The 17500-nt window shown below is 45.9% G+C and overlaps 1 protein-coding gene across 6 annotated transcripts in view; it reads left to right on the top strand.

Annotated features, from left to right (window-relative positions):
- LOC110513868 (ELKS/Rab6-interacting/CAST family member 1) overlaps positions 1-17500 on the top strand; it is a 541524-nt gene that overhangs the window by 382113 nt on the left and 141911 nt on the right. For all 6 annotated transcript variants that reach the window (XR_016490094.1, XR_016490093.1, XM_090213395.1 and 3 more), the window contains one exon: positions 9042-9189. Coding sequence is in view for 4 of the 6 variants with exons in the window: in XM_090213395.1 (XP_090069521.1) it covers positions 9042-9189 (148 nt within the window). In the remaining 2 variants the exon portion in view is untranslated. The remainder of the gene's footprint in view (positions 1-9041; positions 9190-17500) is intronic.

Genomic DNA, 17500 nt, shown 5'->3' with positions numbered 1-17500 from the left:
TTGTGTGTGTGTGCCGTTGTGTGTGTGTGTAACCATGCACACAGGAGATTCATGTCTTGGGAACCGGGAGTTGGTCACTGAATGCATTTATCTATTTACCTATGTTCTGGTGTGTTCCGGTATGTTCTGGTGTGTTCTGGTATGTTCTGGTATGTTCTGGTATGTTCTGGTATGTTCTGGTGTGTTCTGGTATGTTCTGGTATGTTCTGGTATGTTCTGGTATGTTCTGGTGTGTTCTGAAGTGTGCTGGTATGTTCTGGTGTGTTCCGGTATGTTCTGGTATGTTCTGGTATGTTCTGGTGTGTTCTGGTGTGTTCTGGTATGTTCTGGTGTGTTCCGGTATGTTCTGGTATGTTCTGGTGTGTTCTGGTGTGTTCTGGTATGTTCTGGTGTGTTCTGGTATGTTCTGGTATGTTCTGGTGTGTTCTGAAGTGTGCTGGTGTGTTCTGGTGTGTTCTGGTGTGTTCTGGTATGTTCCGGTATGTTCTGGTATGTTTTGGTATGTTCTGGTATGTTCTGGTATGTTCTGGTATGTTCTGGTGTGTTCGGGTATGTTCTGGTATGTTCTGGTATGTTCTGGTATGTTTTGGTATGTTCTGGTATGTTCTGGTATGTTCTGGTATGTTCTGGTGTGTTCGGGTATGTTCTGGTATGTTCTGGTATGTTCCGGTATGTTCTGGTATGTTTTGGTATGTTCTGGTGTGTTCCGGTATGTTTTGGTATGTTCTGGTGTGTTCTGGTGTGTTCTGGTATGTTCTGGTGTGTTCTGGTATGTTCTGGTATGTTCTGGTGTGTTCTGAAGTGTGCTGGTGTGTTCTGGTGTGTTCTGGTGTGTTCTGGTATGTTCCGGTATGTTCTGGTATGTTTTGGTATGTTCTGGTGTGTTCTGGTGTGTTCTGGTATGTTCTGGTGTGTTCTGGTATGTTCTGGTATGTTCTGGTGTGTTCTGAAGTGTGCTGGTGTGTTCTGGTGTGTTCTGGTGTGTTCTGGTATGTTCCGGTATGTTCTGGTATGTTTTGGTGTGTTCTGGTGTGTTCTGGTGTGTTCTGGTGTGTTCTGGTATGTTCTGGTATGTTTTGGTATGTTCTGGTATGTTCTGGTGTGTTCTGGTATGTTCTGGTATGTTTTGGTATGTTTTGGTATGTTCTGGTATGTTCTGGTATGTTCTGGTATGTTCTGGTATGTTCTGGTATGTTCTGGTGTGTTCTGGTATGTTCTGGTATGTTTTGGTATGTTTTGGTATGTTCTGGTGTGTTCTGGTATGTTCTGGTATGTTCTGGTATGTTCTGGTGTGTTCTGGTATGTTCTGGTATGTTTTGGTATGTTTTGGTATGTTCTGGTGTGTTCTGGTGTGTTCTGGTATGTTCTGGTATGTTCTGGTATGTTCTGGTATGTTCCGGTATGTTCTGGTATGTTCTGGTATGTTCTGGTGTGTTCGGGTATGTTCTGGTATGTTCTGGTATGTTCTGGTATGTTTTGGTATGTTCTGGTATGTTCTGGTATGTTCTGGTATGTTCTGGTATGTGCTGGTGTGTTCCGGTGTGTTCTGAAGTGTTCTGGTATGTTCTGGTGTGTTCTGAAGTGTGCTGGTGTATTCTGGTGTGTTCTGGTATGTTCTGGTATGTTCTGGTGTGTTTTGGTATGTTCTGGTGTGTTTTGGTGTGTTCTGGTGTGTTCTGGTGTGTTCTGAAGTGTTCTGGTGTATTCTGGTATGTTCTGGGATGTTCTGGTGTGTTCTGGTATGTTCTGGTGTGTTCTGGTGTGTTCTGGTATGTTCTGGTGTGTTTTGGTGTGTTCTGGTGTGTTCTGGTGTGTTCTGGTGTGTTCTGGTATGTTCTGGTATGTTCTGGTATGTTCCGGTATGTTCTGGTATGTTCTGGTATGTTCTGGTATGTTTTGGTATGTTCTGGTATGTTCTGGTATGTTCTGGTATGTGCTGGTGTGTTCCGGTGTGTTCTGAAGTGTTCTGGTATGTTCTGGTGTGTTCTGAAGTGTGCTGGTGTATTCTGGTGTGTTCTGAAGTGTTCTGGTGTGTTCTGAAGTGTGCTGGTGTGTGCTGGTGTGTTCTGAAGTGTGCTGGTGTGTTCTGGTGTGTTCTGAAGTGTTCTGGTGTGTTCTTGTGTGTTCTGGTGTGTTCTGAAGTGTTCTGGTGTGTTCTGGTGTGTTCTGAAGTGTGCTGGTGTGTTCTGGTGTGTTCTGAAGTGTGCTGGTGTGTTCTGGTGTGTTCTGAAGTGTTCTGGTATGTTCTGAAGTGTGCTGGTGTGTTCTGAAGTGTTCTGGTGTGTTCTGGTATGTTCCGGTGTGTTCTGGTATGTTCTTGTGTGTTCTGAAGTGTGCTGGTGTGTTCTGAAGTGTTCTGGTATGTTCTGAAGTGTTCTGGTGTGTTCTGGTATGTTCTGGTGTGTTCTGGTATATTCTTGTGTGTTCTGGTGTGTTCTGGTGTGTTCTGAAGTGTTCTGGTATGTTCTGAAGTGTTCTGGTGTGTTCTGGTATGTTCTGGTGTGTTCTGGTATATTCTTGTGTGTTCTGAAGTGTGCTGGTGTGTTCTGAAGTGTTCTGGTATGTTCTGAAGTGTTCTGGTGTGTTCTGGTATGTTCTGGTGTGTTCTGGTATATTCTTGTGTGTTCTGAAGTGTGCTGGTGTGTTCTGAAGTGTTCTGGTATGTTCTGAAGTGTTCTGGTGTGTTCTGGTGTGTTCTGAAGTGTTCTGGTGTGTTCTGGAGTGTTCTGGTGTGTTCTGAAGTGTGCTGGTGTGTGCTGGTGTGTTCTGGTAGGTACTGGTGTGTTCTGGTGTGTTCTGAAGTGTTCTGGTGTGTTCTGGTGTGTTCTGGTGTGTTCTGGTATGTTCTGGTGTGTTCTGGTATGTTCTGAAGTCTTCTGGTATGTTCTGGTGTGTTCTGGTATGTTCTGGTACAGTATGTGTGTGTTTAAGTGTATTTCTGACTGTATCTTAATGGGTGTGTGAGTGAGTATACATATGATGTTTGATCTGATGGTCAAAAGGACTCCAACAGGTTAGTGATGAATCCTACCCAGTGTAATGGTACTAGGAGGCTGGGGGAACCAGGTGGAGTAGAATGGTTGCTCTGTACAGCCCTCTATGTCAGTGTTTATACAGCATTAAAAACCATACAGAATAACCTTGGCTGTGTTTCTCCACGTACAACAGCCTCCGTGTGTGTGTGTGTGTGTGTGTGTGTGTGTGTGTGTGTGTGTGTGTGTGTGTGTGTGTGTGTGTGTGTGTGTGTGTATGTGTATGCAGGGCTTTGTACCTTTATACGTTTGTGTGTGTGAGGGGTGGTGAGCTTTGGCTCAATGCTGCCCTGTCTGCAGCAGGCTGGACTGAGACTAAAGGTCCTAATGCTGTCTGTCCGCAGCAGGCTGGACTGAGACTAAAGGTCCTAACCTCTGAATGCTGTCTGTCCGCAGCAGGCTGGACTGAGACTAAAGGTCCTAACCTCTGAATGCTGTCTGTCCGCAGCAGGCTGGACTGAGACTAAAGGTCCTAACCTCTGAATGCTGTCTGTCTGCAGCAGGCTGGACTGAGACTAAAGGTCCTAACCTCTGAATGCTGTCTGTCCGCAGCAGGCTGGACTGAGACTAAAGGTCCTAACCTCTGAATGCTGTCTGTCCGCAGCAGGCTGGACTGAGACTAAAGGTCCTAACCTCTGAATGCTGTCTGTCTGCAGCAGGCTGGACTGAGACTAAAGGTCCTAACCTCTGAATGCTGTCTGTCTGCAGCAGGCTGGACTGAGACTAAAGGTCCTAACCTCTGAATGCTGTCTGTCCGCAGCAGGCTGGACTGAGACTAAAGGTCCTAACCTCTGAATGCTGTCTGTCTGCAGCAGGCTGGACTGAGACTAAAGGTCCTAACCTCTGAATGCTGTCTGTCTGCAGCAGGCTGGACTGAGACTAAAGGTCCTAACCTCTGAATGCTGTCTGTCCGCAGCAGGCTGGACTGAGACTAAAGGTCCTAACCTCTGAATGCTGTCTGTCCGCAGCAGGCTGGACTGAGACTAAAGGTCCTAACCTCTGAATGCTGTCTGTCTGCAGCAGGCTGGACTGAGACTAAATGTCCTAATGCTGTCTGTCCACAGCAGGCTGGACTGAGACTAAAGGTCCTAACCTCTGAATGCTGTCTGTCCGCAGCAGGCTGGACTGAGACTAAATGTCCTAACCTCTGAATGCTGTCTGTCTGCAGCAGGCTGGACTGAGACTAAAGGTCCTAACCTCTGAATGCTGTCTGTCCGCAGCAGGCTGGACTGAGACTAAAGGTCCTAACCTCTGAATGCTGTCTGTCCGCAGCAGGCTGGACTGAGACTAAAGGTCCTAACCTCTGAATGCTGTCTGTCTGCAGCAGGCTGGACTGAGACTAAAGGTCCTAATGCTGTCTGTCCACAGCAGGCTGGACTGAGACTAAAGGTCCTAACCTCTGAATGCTGTCTGTCCGCAGCAGGCTGGACTGAGACTAAAGGTCCTAACCTCTGAATGCTGTCTGTCCGCAGCAGGCTGGACTGAGACTAAAGGTCCTAACCTCTGAATGCTGTCTGTCCGCAGCAGGCTGGACTGAGACTAAAGGTCCTAACCTCTGAATGCTGTCTGTCCGCAGCAGGCTGGACTGAGACTAAAGGTCCTAACCTCTGAATGCTGTCTGTCCGCAGCAGGCTGGACTGAGACTAAAGGTCCTAACCTCTGAATGCTGTCTGTCTGCAGCAGGCTGGACTGAGACTAAAGGTCCTAACCTTTAACCTGAAACAGAGCTAAAACAAGTCACACCTCCAGATATATGGCCTGCGTGCCAAATGACATACTATTCCCTGTATAGTGCACTACTTTTGACCAGGGCCCACAGGGCAGAGACGGAGCCCTATATACTCTGTATGGGGATTTACTGTACGAGTTAATGTGGTTATAGGAGCCAGGAAGTAGAAAGTTAAAGTTTTTGTTCATTTCTCTGCCTTGTTTTTTGGAGCTTTTCCTGTCAAGCACTCTCACTGAAAGATGGAGCATGTCTCTGTGGGACTGAGTGGTGTGTAAGGCATATTGTATATCTCTGTGTCTGTGTGTGTGTGTGTGTGTGTGTGTGTGTGTGTGTGTGTGTGTGTGTGTGTGTGTGTGTGTGTGTGTGTGTGTGTGTGTGTGTGTGTGTGTGTGCAGATGGTACGGGTTTCCCTAGTGATCTGATGTCACTATTTTCTGGACAGATTTGGGTCAGATGATTCTTCAGTGTCCTGGATGTGAGTGAGAGAAAGGGTGGTAGAGAGTTAGATAGAGAGAGAGAGAGATCCACAACGAATTCAAAAACAAACCCGATTTAGTTAAACTCCCATATCTACTGGGTGAAATACCACAAACACCACTGTAAATACAACCCATATTTATGTTTATTTTTTTTCCCTTTTGTACTTGAACCATTTGTACATTGTTACAACACTGTATATATACATAATATGACATTTGTTATGTCTTTATTCTTTTGGAACTTCTGTGAGTGTAATGTTTACTGTTAATTTTTATTGTTTATTTCACTTTTGAATATTATCTACTTTACTTGCTTTGGCAATGTTAACATATGTTTCCCATGTCAATAAAGCCCCTTGAATTGAATTGATATGAATTGAGAGAGAGAGAGAGAGAGAGTTAGATAGAGAGAGATGGGGCGTAGGGAAGGGTGAAGTTGGCACCAGGCCTGGTAAAGTAGAACCTCTCTACCCTTCCCCTGGCACGGGGGACGGAAACACAAAGCTGTGCTGTCCTGATTAACACAGAGGTCTGACTGGTGGGGTTAACACTGATGACTTACATAGACTGAATTGTGATAGAGAGAGAAAGAGAGGGAGGGGGGAGAGAGAGGGGGGAGAGAGAGAGACAGAGAAGGAGGGGAGAATGAAAGAGAGGGAGGGGGAGAGATAGAGAGAGAGGGGGGGAGAGAGGGGGAGGGGGAGAGAGAAAGAGAGGGAGGGGGGAGAGATGGGGGTAGAGGGAGAGATCATTAGCTCATTCCCTCCCCCTCCACCCTAACCCTATAGCTCATTCCATCTACCCCCTACCCTAACCCTATATCTCATTCCCTCCCCCTCCACCCTAACCCTATAGCTCATTCCATCTACCCCCTACCCTAACCCTATATCTCTTTCCCTCTACCCCTACCCTAACCCTATAGCTCATTCCCTCCCCCTCCACCCTAACCCTATAGCTCATTCCCTCTACCTCTACTCCCTACCCTATAGCTCATTCCCTCTACCCCTACCCTAACCCTATAGCTCATTCCTTCTACCCCCTACCCTAACCCTATAGCTCATTCCTTCTACCCCCTTCCCTAGCCCCTTTTCCACTTCTCTCTTGCCCTTTCCTCCTTTCCTACCCCCTAACCCCTATTCCCTAGCTAGCTCCTGGCCCCTAGCCCTGTGAAGTCTCCCCCCTTCCTTCCTCGGCCCTTGGCAAAACACACACTCAGGCCCTGAGGGTGGCAGGGAATGGGCACCACATCACACACACACACACACATACACACACACACACACACAAACTATCACACACACACACACACACACCACACACAGGGCATCAATAGCACCTTTTACCTGCTACACTAACTGGAACACGGCCACTGAGGTTTATAAGGTTTGATCATGGACGGAGGTTTCCAGAACCGGCCCAATAGGGAATACAGTGTTTAAACATCTTTGATTGTTCTCTCTGTAGGGAGCACAGTGTTTAAACATCTTTGATTGTTCTCTCTGTAGGGAACACAGTGTTTAAACATCTTTGATTGTTCTCTCTGTAGGGAACACAGTGTTTAAACATCTTTGATTGTTCTCTCTGTAGGGAACACAGTGTTTAAACATCTTTGATTGTTCTCTCTGTAGGGAGCACAGTGTTTAAACATCTTTGATTGTTCTCTCTGTAGGGAACACAGTGTTTAAACATCTTTGATTGTTCTCTCTGTAGGGAACACAGTGTTTAAACATCTTTGATTGTTCTCTCTGTAGGGAACACAGTGTTTAAACATCTTTGATTGTTCTCTCTGTAGGGAACACAGTGTTTAAACATCTTTGATTGTTCTCTCTGTAGGGAGCACAGTGTTTAAACATCTTTGATTGTTCTCTCTGTAGGGAACACAGTGTTTAAACATCTTTGATTGTTCTCTCTGTAGGGAACACAGTGTTTAAACATCTTTGATTGTTCTCTCTGTAGGGAACACAGTGTTTAAACATCTTTGATTGTTCTCTCTGTAGGGAGCACAGTGTTTAAACATCTTTGATTGTTCTCTCTGTAGGGAACACAGTGTTTAAACATCTTTGATTGTTCTCTCTGTAGGGAACACAGTGTTTAAACATCTTTGATTGTTCTCTCTGTAGGGAGCACAGTGTTTAAACATCTTTGATTGTTCTCTCTGTAGGGAGCACAGTGTTTAAACATCTTTGATTGTTCTCTCTGTAGGGAGCACAGTGTTTAAACATCTTTGATTGTTCTCTCTGTAGGGAACACAGTGTTTAAACATCTTTGATTGTTCTCTCTGTAGGGAGCACAGTGTTTAAACATCTTTGATTGTTCTCTCTGTAGGGAACACAGTGTTTAAACATCTTTGATTGTTCTCTCTGTAGGGAACACAGTGTTTAAACATCTTTGATTGTTCTCTCTGTAGGGAACACCGTGTTTAAACATCTTTGATTGTTCTCTCTGTAGGGAGCACAGTGTTTAAACATCTTTGATTGTTCTCTCTGTAGGGAGCACAGTGTTTAAACATCTTTGATTGTTCTCTCTGTAGGGAACACAGTGTTTAAACATCTTTGATTGTTCTCTCTGTAGGGAGCACAGTGTTTAAACATCTTTGATTGTTCTCTCTGTAGGGAACACAGTGTTTAAACATCTTTGATTGTTCTCTCTGTAGGGAACACAGTGTTTAAACATCTTTGATTGTTCTCTCTGTAGGGAACACCGTGTTTAAACATCTTTGATTGTTCTCTCTGTAGGGAGCACAGTGTTTAAACATCTTTGATTGTTCTCTCTGTAGGGAACACCGTGTTTAAACATCTTTGATTGTTCTCTCTGTAGGGAGCACAGTGTTTAAACATCTTTGATTGTTCTCTCTGTAGGGAACACAGTGTTTAAACATCTTTGATTGTTCTCTCTGTAGGGAACACCGTGTTTAAACATCTTTGATTGTTCTCTCTGTAGGGAACACAGTGTTTAAACATCTTTGATTGTTCTCTCTGTAGGGAACACAGTGTTTAAACATCTTTGATTGTTCTCTCTGTAGGGAACACAGTGTTTAAACATCTTTGATTGTTCTCTCTGTAGGGAACACAGTGTTTAAACATCTTTGATTGTTCTCTCTGTAGGGAACACAGTGTTTAAACATCTTTGATTGTTCTCTCTGTAGGGAACACAGTGTTTAAACATCTTTGATTGTTCTCTCTGTAGGGAACACAGTGTTTAAACATCTTTGATTGTTCTCTCTGTAGGGAACACAGTGTTTAAACATCTTTGATTGTTCTCTCTGTAGGGAACACAGTGTTTAAACATCTTTGATTGTTCTCTCTGTAGGGAACACAGTGTTTAAACATCTTTGATTGTTCTCTCTGTAGGGAACACAGTGTTTAAACATCTTTGATTGTTCTCTCTGTAGGGAACACAGTGTTTAAACATCTTTGATTGTTCTCTCTGTAGGGAACACAGTGTTTAAACATCTTTGATTGTTCTCTCTGTAGGGAACACAGTGTTGATATTAGCTTGGCAGGACTCAATGAAGATATTTATGTCACCTCTCACTTGACTCTTAGCCTGGTCCCAGATCTCTTTGTGTTGTCTTGTTTACTCCTATGGTCATTGTCATGCCAAATTGCACCAGGCTAACTTTAATCTATTTCTCCTTTTTAAGAAAATCAGTATATTCCAATCAATTAATTCCATGCATCCCACTTTGTATATCCTGGCTTTAAAACTCCACCTTGTATTTCCTGACTGAATACATCCTACATGTGTTGTCTAATAACTCTCTGAATCCTAACTGTGTGTTGTAATGTGTGTCCTTGACAGACAGGAGGCGCTGTTAGCAGCCATCAGTGAGAAGGATGCCAACATCGCCCTGCTGGAGCTGTCCTCGTCCAAGAAGAAGAAGACGCAGGACGAGGTGGCCATGCTGAAGAGAGAGAAGGACAGCCTGGTACAACAGCTCAAACAACAGGTACGAAACATTCAACACTTCCTCGTCACGTGACCTGGGTGGCCCCTGTCACATGACTGGGAACTAGACACTCATCGTGGCTTCGAAAGCTTAAGGATAGCTGCCATTACAGTCTGCTTTCTCTGGAATCTATATGCTGGGTGACAGAATAGGAAGTGACAGTAATATGGGGACTGGGAGGATTGTAAACCTGATTTCATCATCCGTGATTTGTTTGTAGGCGTAACTTAAAGAGGTTACATATGGAGGGGGATAGAGATGGGAGAAGACTAGAGGAAAGGCAGAAAGAACAGAGGGAGATAGAGAGAGGGGGGGAACTGTAGCAGAGGAGAGGGGGTAGAGGTGAGAGAAGACTAGAGGAAAGGCAGAAAGAACAGAGGGAGATAGAGAGGAGGGGAACAGTAGCAGAGGGAAGGAGAAGAGAGGGGGAAATAGTAGAGATGTGAAGGGAGAGGACAGGAAAAGAGAGGAGAGGGATAGAGGAGAGGAGAGAGGGATAGAGGAGAGGAGAGAGGGATAGAGGAGAGGAGAGAGGGATAGAGGAGAGGAGAGAGGGATAGAGGAGATGAGAGAGGGATAGAGGAGTGGTAGAGGAGAGGAGAGAGGGATAGAGGAGAGGAGAGAGGGATAGAGGAGAGGAGATGAGAGGAGAGAGGGGGAAGCGAGGAGAGGAGAGAGGGATAGAGGAGAGGGGGAACCGAGGAGAGGAGAGAGGGATAGAGAAGAGGCGAGAGGGATAGAAGAGAGGCGAGAGGGATAGAAGAGAGGAGAGGAGAGAGGGATAGGGAAGAGGAGAGGAGAGAGGGATAGAGGAGGGGAGCGAGGGATAGAGGAGAGGGGGAACCGAGGAGAGAAGAGAGGGATAGAGGAGAGGAGAAAGGGATAGAGGAGAGGAGAGAGGGATAGAAAAGAGGGGGAAACGAGGAGAGGAGAGAGGGATAGAGGAGAGGAGGAAACGAGGAGAGGAGAGAGGGATAGAGGAGAGGAAAAAGGGATAGAGGAGAGGAGAGAGGGATAGAGGAGAGGAGAGAGGGATAGGGAAGAGGAGAGGAGAGAGGGATAGAGGAGAGGACAGGGGGAACTGCGGAGAGGGGGGAGGACAGAGTCTAACAGGGTACAGATGTGAGACCACAAGCCCTGCCAGTGAGGGTAATTTTAGGATTATTCAGCTCCTCCCCCAGGTGCCCACAAACCCATCTCTAAACACACACACACACACACACACACACACACACACACACACACACACACACACACACACACACACAGCACAAACAGTCACACATACACACATCTCCCTATTCCAAATACAAACTCAACACACACACATATGTACACAATTCACGCCCACACCAAAACAAACAGTCTAAACAGTACAGGCATCATGGCCCCACCCCCCACAGCTCAGCTCTGCTCGGTGCACAGGGCCCCATTCACAATTGGTTCGACATAAAACCATGTAGAAACACAGTAGAGGTTAGTAGAATGTACATGGGCTTGTGAAACACCCTGAGAGGACAGGAATGACTTAACTGCCCCTGTTCATACAGATGATTGGGATGAACAGCAACATGGAGACCTTGTTCCTTCCCTACTCTCCCCCCCTCCCTCCCTCCCTCCCTCACTGCCCCCTCTCTTCTCTCTCTCTCCAATCTCCCTCCCTTCCTTCCCTCCATCCCTCTCTTCTCCCTCCCCCTCTTTCTCCCCTCCCTCCCCCTCTTTCTCCCCTCCCTCCCCCCCTTCCTCCCTCCCTCTCTTTCTCCCCTCCCTCTCTCTCTTCTCTCTCCCTCCCTGTACCCTTCCTTCCTTCCTCTCTTTCTCCCCTCCCTCTCTCTCTTCTCTCTCCCTCCCTGTCCCCTTCCTTCCTCCCTCTCTCTCTCCTCTGAGTGGCAGGTTCCTATCAGCTGACAACATTCCACAGGAAATGATTGTCAGAGTAGGAGATTGGAGCTTAGAGCCCCATCAGGTTGTGTGTGTGTGTGTGTGTGTGTGTGTGTGTGTGTGTGTGTGTGTGTGTGTGTGTGTGTGTGTGTGTGTGTGTGTGTGTGTGCGTGTGCGTGCGCGCGTGAGTGCGTGCGTGCGTGCGTGCATGCGTTTCCCGGCATCTGTGTGACAACCTGCTCTAACCTGACTGACTGAAGGTTGGCGGTGGGGGTGCCTAAAGGTCAGAGGTCATTCATTAGTGTGGCCTTAGAGGCCTTTTAACCAGCAAACACCTGACATGTCTCCCCCTCCTACCCTCCCTTCCTCCCCCTGACGGCTCCATGACTACTCCACCCTCTTACCCTCCCTTCCTCCCCCTGACTACTCCATGACTACTCCACCCTCCTACCCTCCCTTCCTCCCCCTGACTACTCCATGTCTCCCCCTCCTACCCTCCCTTCCTCCCCCTGACGGCTCCATGTCTCCCCCTCCTACCCTCCCTTCCTCCCCCTGACTACTCCATGTCTCCCCCTCCTACTCCCCTTCCTCCATGTCTCCCCCTCCTACCTTCCTCCATGTCTCCCCCTTCCTCCCCCTGATGGCTCCATGTCTCCCCCTCCTACCCTCCCTTCCTCCCCCTGACTACTCCATGTCTCCCCCTCCTACCCTCCCTTCCTCCATGTCTCCCCCTCCTACTCCCCTTCCTCCATGTCTCCCCCTCCTACCTTCCTCCATGTCTCCCCCTTCCTCCCCCTGATGGCTCCATGTCTCCCCCTCCTACCCTCCCTTCCTCCCACTGACTATTCCATGTCTAACCCTCCTACCCACCCTTCCTCCCCCTGACTACTCCATGTCTCCCCCTCCTACCCTCCCTTCCTCCCCCTGACTACTCCATGTCTCCCCCTCCTACCCTCCCTTCCTCCCCCTGACTACTCCATGTCTCCCCCTCCTACCCTCCCTTCCTCCCCCTGACGGCTCCATGTCTCCCCTCCTACCCTCCCTTCCTCCCCCTGACTACTCCATGTCTCCCCCTCCTACCCTCCCTTCATCCATGTCTCCCCTCCTACCCCCCTTCTTCCATGTCTCCCCTCCTACCCTCCCTTCCTCCATGTCTCCCCTCCTACCCCCCTTCTTCCATGTCTCCCCTCCTACCCCCCTTCTTCCATGTCTCACCTCCTACCCTCCCTTCCTCCATGTCTCCCCTCCTACCCCCCTTCTTCCATGTCTCCCCTCCTTCTTCCATGTCTCACCTCCTACCCTCCCTTCCTCCCCCTGACTACTCCATGTCTCCCCCTCCTACTCCCCCTCCTCCATGTCTCCCCCTCCTACCTTCCTCCATGTCTCCCCCTCCTACCTTCCTCCATGTCTCCCCCTCCTACCCCCCCTTCCTCCATGTCTCCCCCTCCTACCCTCCCTTCCTCCCCCTGACTACTCCATGTCTCCCCCTCCTACCCCCCCTTCCTCCATGTCTCCCCTCCTACCCTCCCTTCCTCCATGTCTCCCCTCCTACTCTCCCTTCCTCCCCCTGACTACGCCATGTCTCCCCCTCCTACCCCCCCTTCCTCCCCCTGACTACTCCATGTCTCCCCCTCCTACCTCCCTTCCTCCATGTCTCCCCCTGTGTTGTTAGAGATTGTATTGTTAGAGGTTGTGTTGTTAGAGGTTGTGTTGTTACAGGTTGTGTTGTTAGAGGTTGTGCTGTTAGAGGTTGTGTTGTTAGAGGTTGTGTTGTTAGAGATTGTGTTGTTAGAGGCTGTGTTGTTAGAGGTTGTGTTGTTAGAGGTTGTGTTGTTAGAGGTTGTGTTGTTAGAGGTTGTGTTGTTAGAGGTTGTGTTGTTAGAGGTTGTGTTGTTAGAGGTTGTGTTGTTACAGGTTGTGTTGTTAGAGGTTGTGTTGTTAGAGGTTGTGTTGTTAGAGGTTGTGTTGTTAGAGGTTGTGTTGTTAGAGGTTGTGTTGTTACAGGTTGTGTTAGAGGTTGTGTTGTTAGAGGTTGTGTTGTTACAGGTTGTGTTGTTAGAGGTTGTGTTGTTAGAGGTTGTGTTGTTAGAGGTTGTGTTGTTAGAGGTTGTGTTGTTACAGGTTGTGTTGTTAGAGGTTGTGTTGTTAGAGGTTGTGTTGTTAGAGGTTGTGTTGTTAGAGGTTGTGTTGTTAGAGGTTGTGTTGTTACAGGTTGTGTTGTTACAGGTTGTGTTGTTAGAGGTTGTGTTGTTAGAGGTTGTGTTGTTAGAGGCTGTGTTAGAGGTTGTGTTGTTAGAGGTTGTGTTGTTAGAGGTTGTGTTGTTACAGGTTGTGTTAGAGGTTGTGTTGTTAGAGGTTGTGTTGTTAGAGGCTGTGTTAGAGGTTGTGTTGTTAGAGGTTGTGTTGTTACAGGTTGTGTTAGAGGTTGTGTTGTTACAGGTTGTGTTGTTAGAGGTTGTGTTGTTACAGGTTGTGTTAGAGGTTGTGTTGTTAGAGGTTGTGTTGTTAGAGGTTGTGTTGTTAGAGGTTGTGTTGTTAGAGGTTGTGTTGTTAGAGGTTGTGTTGTTAGAGGTTGTGTTGTTACAGGTTGTGTTGTTACAGGTTGTGTTGTTAGAGGTTGTGTTGTTAGAGGTTGTGTTGTTAGAGGCTGTGTTAGAGGTTGTGTTGTTAGAGGTTGTGTTGTTAGAGGTTGTGTTGTTAGAGGTTGTGTTGTTACAGGTTGTGTTAGAGGTTGTGTTGTTAGAGGCTGTGTTAGAGGTTGTGTTGTTAGAGGTTGTGTTGTTACAGGTTGTGTTAGAGGTTGTGTTGTTAGAGGTTGTGTTGTTAGAGGTTGTGTTGTTACAGGTTGTGTTGTTACAGGTTGTGTTGTTGCAGGTTGTGTTGTTGCAGGTTGTGTTGTTAGAGGTTGTGTTGTTAGAGGTTGTGTTAGAGGTTGTGTTGTTAGAGGTTGTGTTGTTAGAGGTTGTGTTAGAGGTTGTGTTGTTAGAGGTTGTGTTGTTACAGGTTGTGTTGTTACAGGTTGTGTTAGAGGTTGTGTTGTTAGAGGTTGTGTTGTTAGAGGTTGTGTTGTTACAGGTTGTGTTGTTACAGGTTGTGTTGTTGCAGGTTGTGTTGTTGCAGGTTGTGTTGTTAGAGGTTGTGTTGTTAGAGGTTGTGTTGTTAGAGGTTGTGTTGTTAGAGGTTGTGTTGTTACAGGTTGTGTTGTTACAGGTTGTGTTGTTGCAGGTTGTGTTGTTAGAGGTTGTGTTGTTAGAGGTTGTGTTGTTAGAGGTTGTGTTGTTAGAGGTTGTGTTGTTAGAGGCTGTGTTAGAGGTTGAGTTGTGAATGAACTGCCTGTTGATTAAATGGAGAAGAGGTATGCAGGCAGGAGATCACATGACTCACAGCACAATTAACCCAGGAATGCTGTTCCTCCCCTTTACCACACACACACACACACACACATAAACACACACAAACACACACACACACACACAAACACACACACACACACACACACACACACACACACACACACACACACACACACACACACACACACACACACACACACACACACACACACACCCAGACAGGAGAAGAGACATGTTTCTCAGTGTAAAGTATGTTCTCAGATGGCTGGATGATTTCCTGCTGGTGAGCTGCTCAGTCTGGAACTGACTAGAGACATTGCTACTGTCTCCACTATGTAGTAACACTGTTACTGTCTCCACTATGTAGTAACACTGTTACTGTCTCCACTATGTAGTAACACTGTTACTGTCTCCACTATGTAGTAACACTGTTACTGTCTCCACTATGTAGTAACACTTTTACTGTCTCCACTACGTAGTAACACTGTTACTGTCTCCACTATGTAGAAACACTGATACTGTCTCCACTATGTAGTAACACTGTTACTGTCTCCACTATGTAGTAACACTGTTACTGTCTCCACTATGTAGTTACACTGTTACTGTCTCCACTACGTAGTAACACTGTTACTGTCTCCACTATGTAGTAACACTGTTACTGTCTCCACTATGTAGTAACACTGTTACTGTCTCCACTATGTAGTTACACTGTTACTGTCTCCACTATGTAGTAACACTGTTACTGTCTCCACTATGTAGTAACACTGTTACTGTCTCCACTATGGATGTGTAGTTACACTGTTACTGTCTCCACTACGTAGCAACACTGTTACTGTCTCCACTATGGATGTGTAGTTACACTGTTACTGTCTCCACTATGTAGTAACACTGTTACTGTCTCCACTATGTAGTAACACTGTTACTGTCTCCACTATGTAGTAACATTGTTACTGTCTCCACTATGTAGTAACACTGTTACTGTCTCCACTATGTAGTAACACTGTTACTGTCTCCACTATGTAGTAACACTGTTACTGTCTCCACTATGTAGTAACACTGTTACTGTCTCCACTATGTAGTAACACTGTTACTGTCTCCACTATGTAGTAACACTGTTACTGTCTCCACTACGTAGTAACACTGTTACTGTCTCCACTATGTAGTTACACTGTTACTGTCTCCACTATGTAGTAACACTGTTACTGTCTCCACTATGTAGTTACACTGTTACTGTCTCCACTATGTAGTAACACTGTTACTGTCTCCACTATGTAGTAACACTGTTACTGTCTCCACTATGTAGTAACACTGTTACTGTCTCCACTATGTAGTAACACTGTTACTGTCTCCACTACGTAGTAACACTGTTACTGTCTCCACTACGTAGTTACACTGTTACTGTCTCCACTACGTAGTAACACTGTTACTGTCTCCACTATCTAGTAACACTGTTACTGTCTCCACTATGTAGTAACACTGTTACTGTCTCCACTATGTAGTAACACTGTTACTGTCTCCACTATGTAGTAACACTGTTACTGTCTCCACTATGTAGTAACACTGTTACTGTCTCCACTATGTAGTAACACTGTTACTGTCTCCACCATGTAGTAACACTGTTACTGTCTCCACTATGTAGTAACACTGTTACTGTCTCCACTATGTAGTAACACTGTTACTGTCTCCACCATGTAGTAACACTGTTACTGTCTCCACTATGTAGTAACACTGTTACTGTCTCCACTATGTAGTAACACTGTTACTGTCTCCACTATGGATGTGTAGTAACACTGTTACTGTCTCCACTATGTAGTAACAATGTTACTGTCTCCACTATGTAGTAACACTGTTACTGTCTCCACTATGTAGTAACACTGTTACTGTCTCCACTACGTAGTTACACTGTTACTGTCTCCACTATGTAGTAACACTGTTACTGTCTCCACTATGTAGTAACACTGTTACTGTCTCCGCTATGGATGTGTAGTAACACTGGTACTGTCTCCACTATGGATGTGTAGTAACACTGTTACTGTCTCCACTACGTAGTTACACTGTTACTGTATCCACTACGTAGTTACACTGTTACTGTCTCCACTATGGATGTGTAGTTACACTGTTACTGTCTCCACTACGTAGTTACACTGTTACTGTCTCCACTATGTAGTAACACTGTTACTGTCTCCACTATGTAGTAACACTGTTACTGTCTCCACTATGTAGTAACACTGTTACTGTCTCCACTATGTAGTAACACTGTTACTGTCTCCACTACGTAGTAACACTGTTACTGTCTCCACTATGTAGTAACACTGTTACTGTCTCCACTACGTAGTAACACTGTTACTGTCTCCACTATGTAGTAACACTGTTACTGTCTCCACTACGTAGTAACACTGTTACTGTCTCCACTATGTAGTAACACTGTTACTGTCTCCACTATGGATGTGTAGTTACACTGCAAACTGTACCCAGTTATACTACACACTACTGATATACTACAAACTGTACCCAGTTATACTACACACTACTAATATACTACAAACTGTACCCAGTTATACTACACACTACTGATATACTACAAACTGTACCCAGTTATACTACACACTACTAATATACTACAAACTGTACCCAGTTATACTACACACTACTAATATACTACAAACTGTACCCAGCTATACTACACACTACTAATATACTACAAACTGTACCCAGTTATACTACACACTACTGATACACTACAAACTGTACCCAGTTATACTACACACTACTAATATACTACAAACTGTACCCAGTTATACTACACACTACTGATACACTACAAACTGTACCCAGTTATACTACACACTACTGATACACTACAAACTGTACCCAGTTATACTTCAAACTATACTGATATACTACAAACTGTACCCAGTTATACTACACACTGTACTGGTATACAGTCACTATACTAAGAGCAGCTGTGTGTATATGTGACCACTGGGTTTAAACGTGGGTTCCTTCCTCAAGACTGTAAAACCGAAGTAAAGCTCAGGCAGACTAATGTTTTGATCCATAGTAAGGGGTCTTGTGTT

This window comes from Oncorhynchus mykiss, chromosome 21, assembly GCF_057628025.1.
Source record: "Oncorhynchus mykiss isolate SJ-2025 chromosome 21, ASM5762802v1, whole genome shotgun sequence".
NCBI lineage: Eukaryota > Metazoa > Chordata > Actinopteri > Salmoniformes > Salmonidae > Oncorhynchus > Oncorhynchus mykiss.
This window is presented reverse-complemented; position numbering and strand designations above follow the sequence as displayed.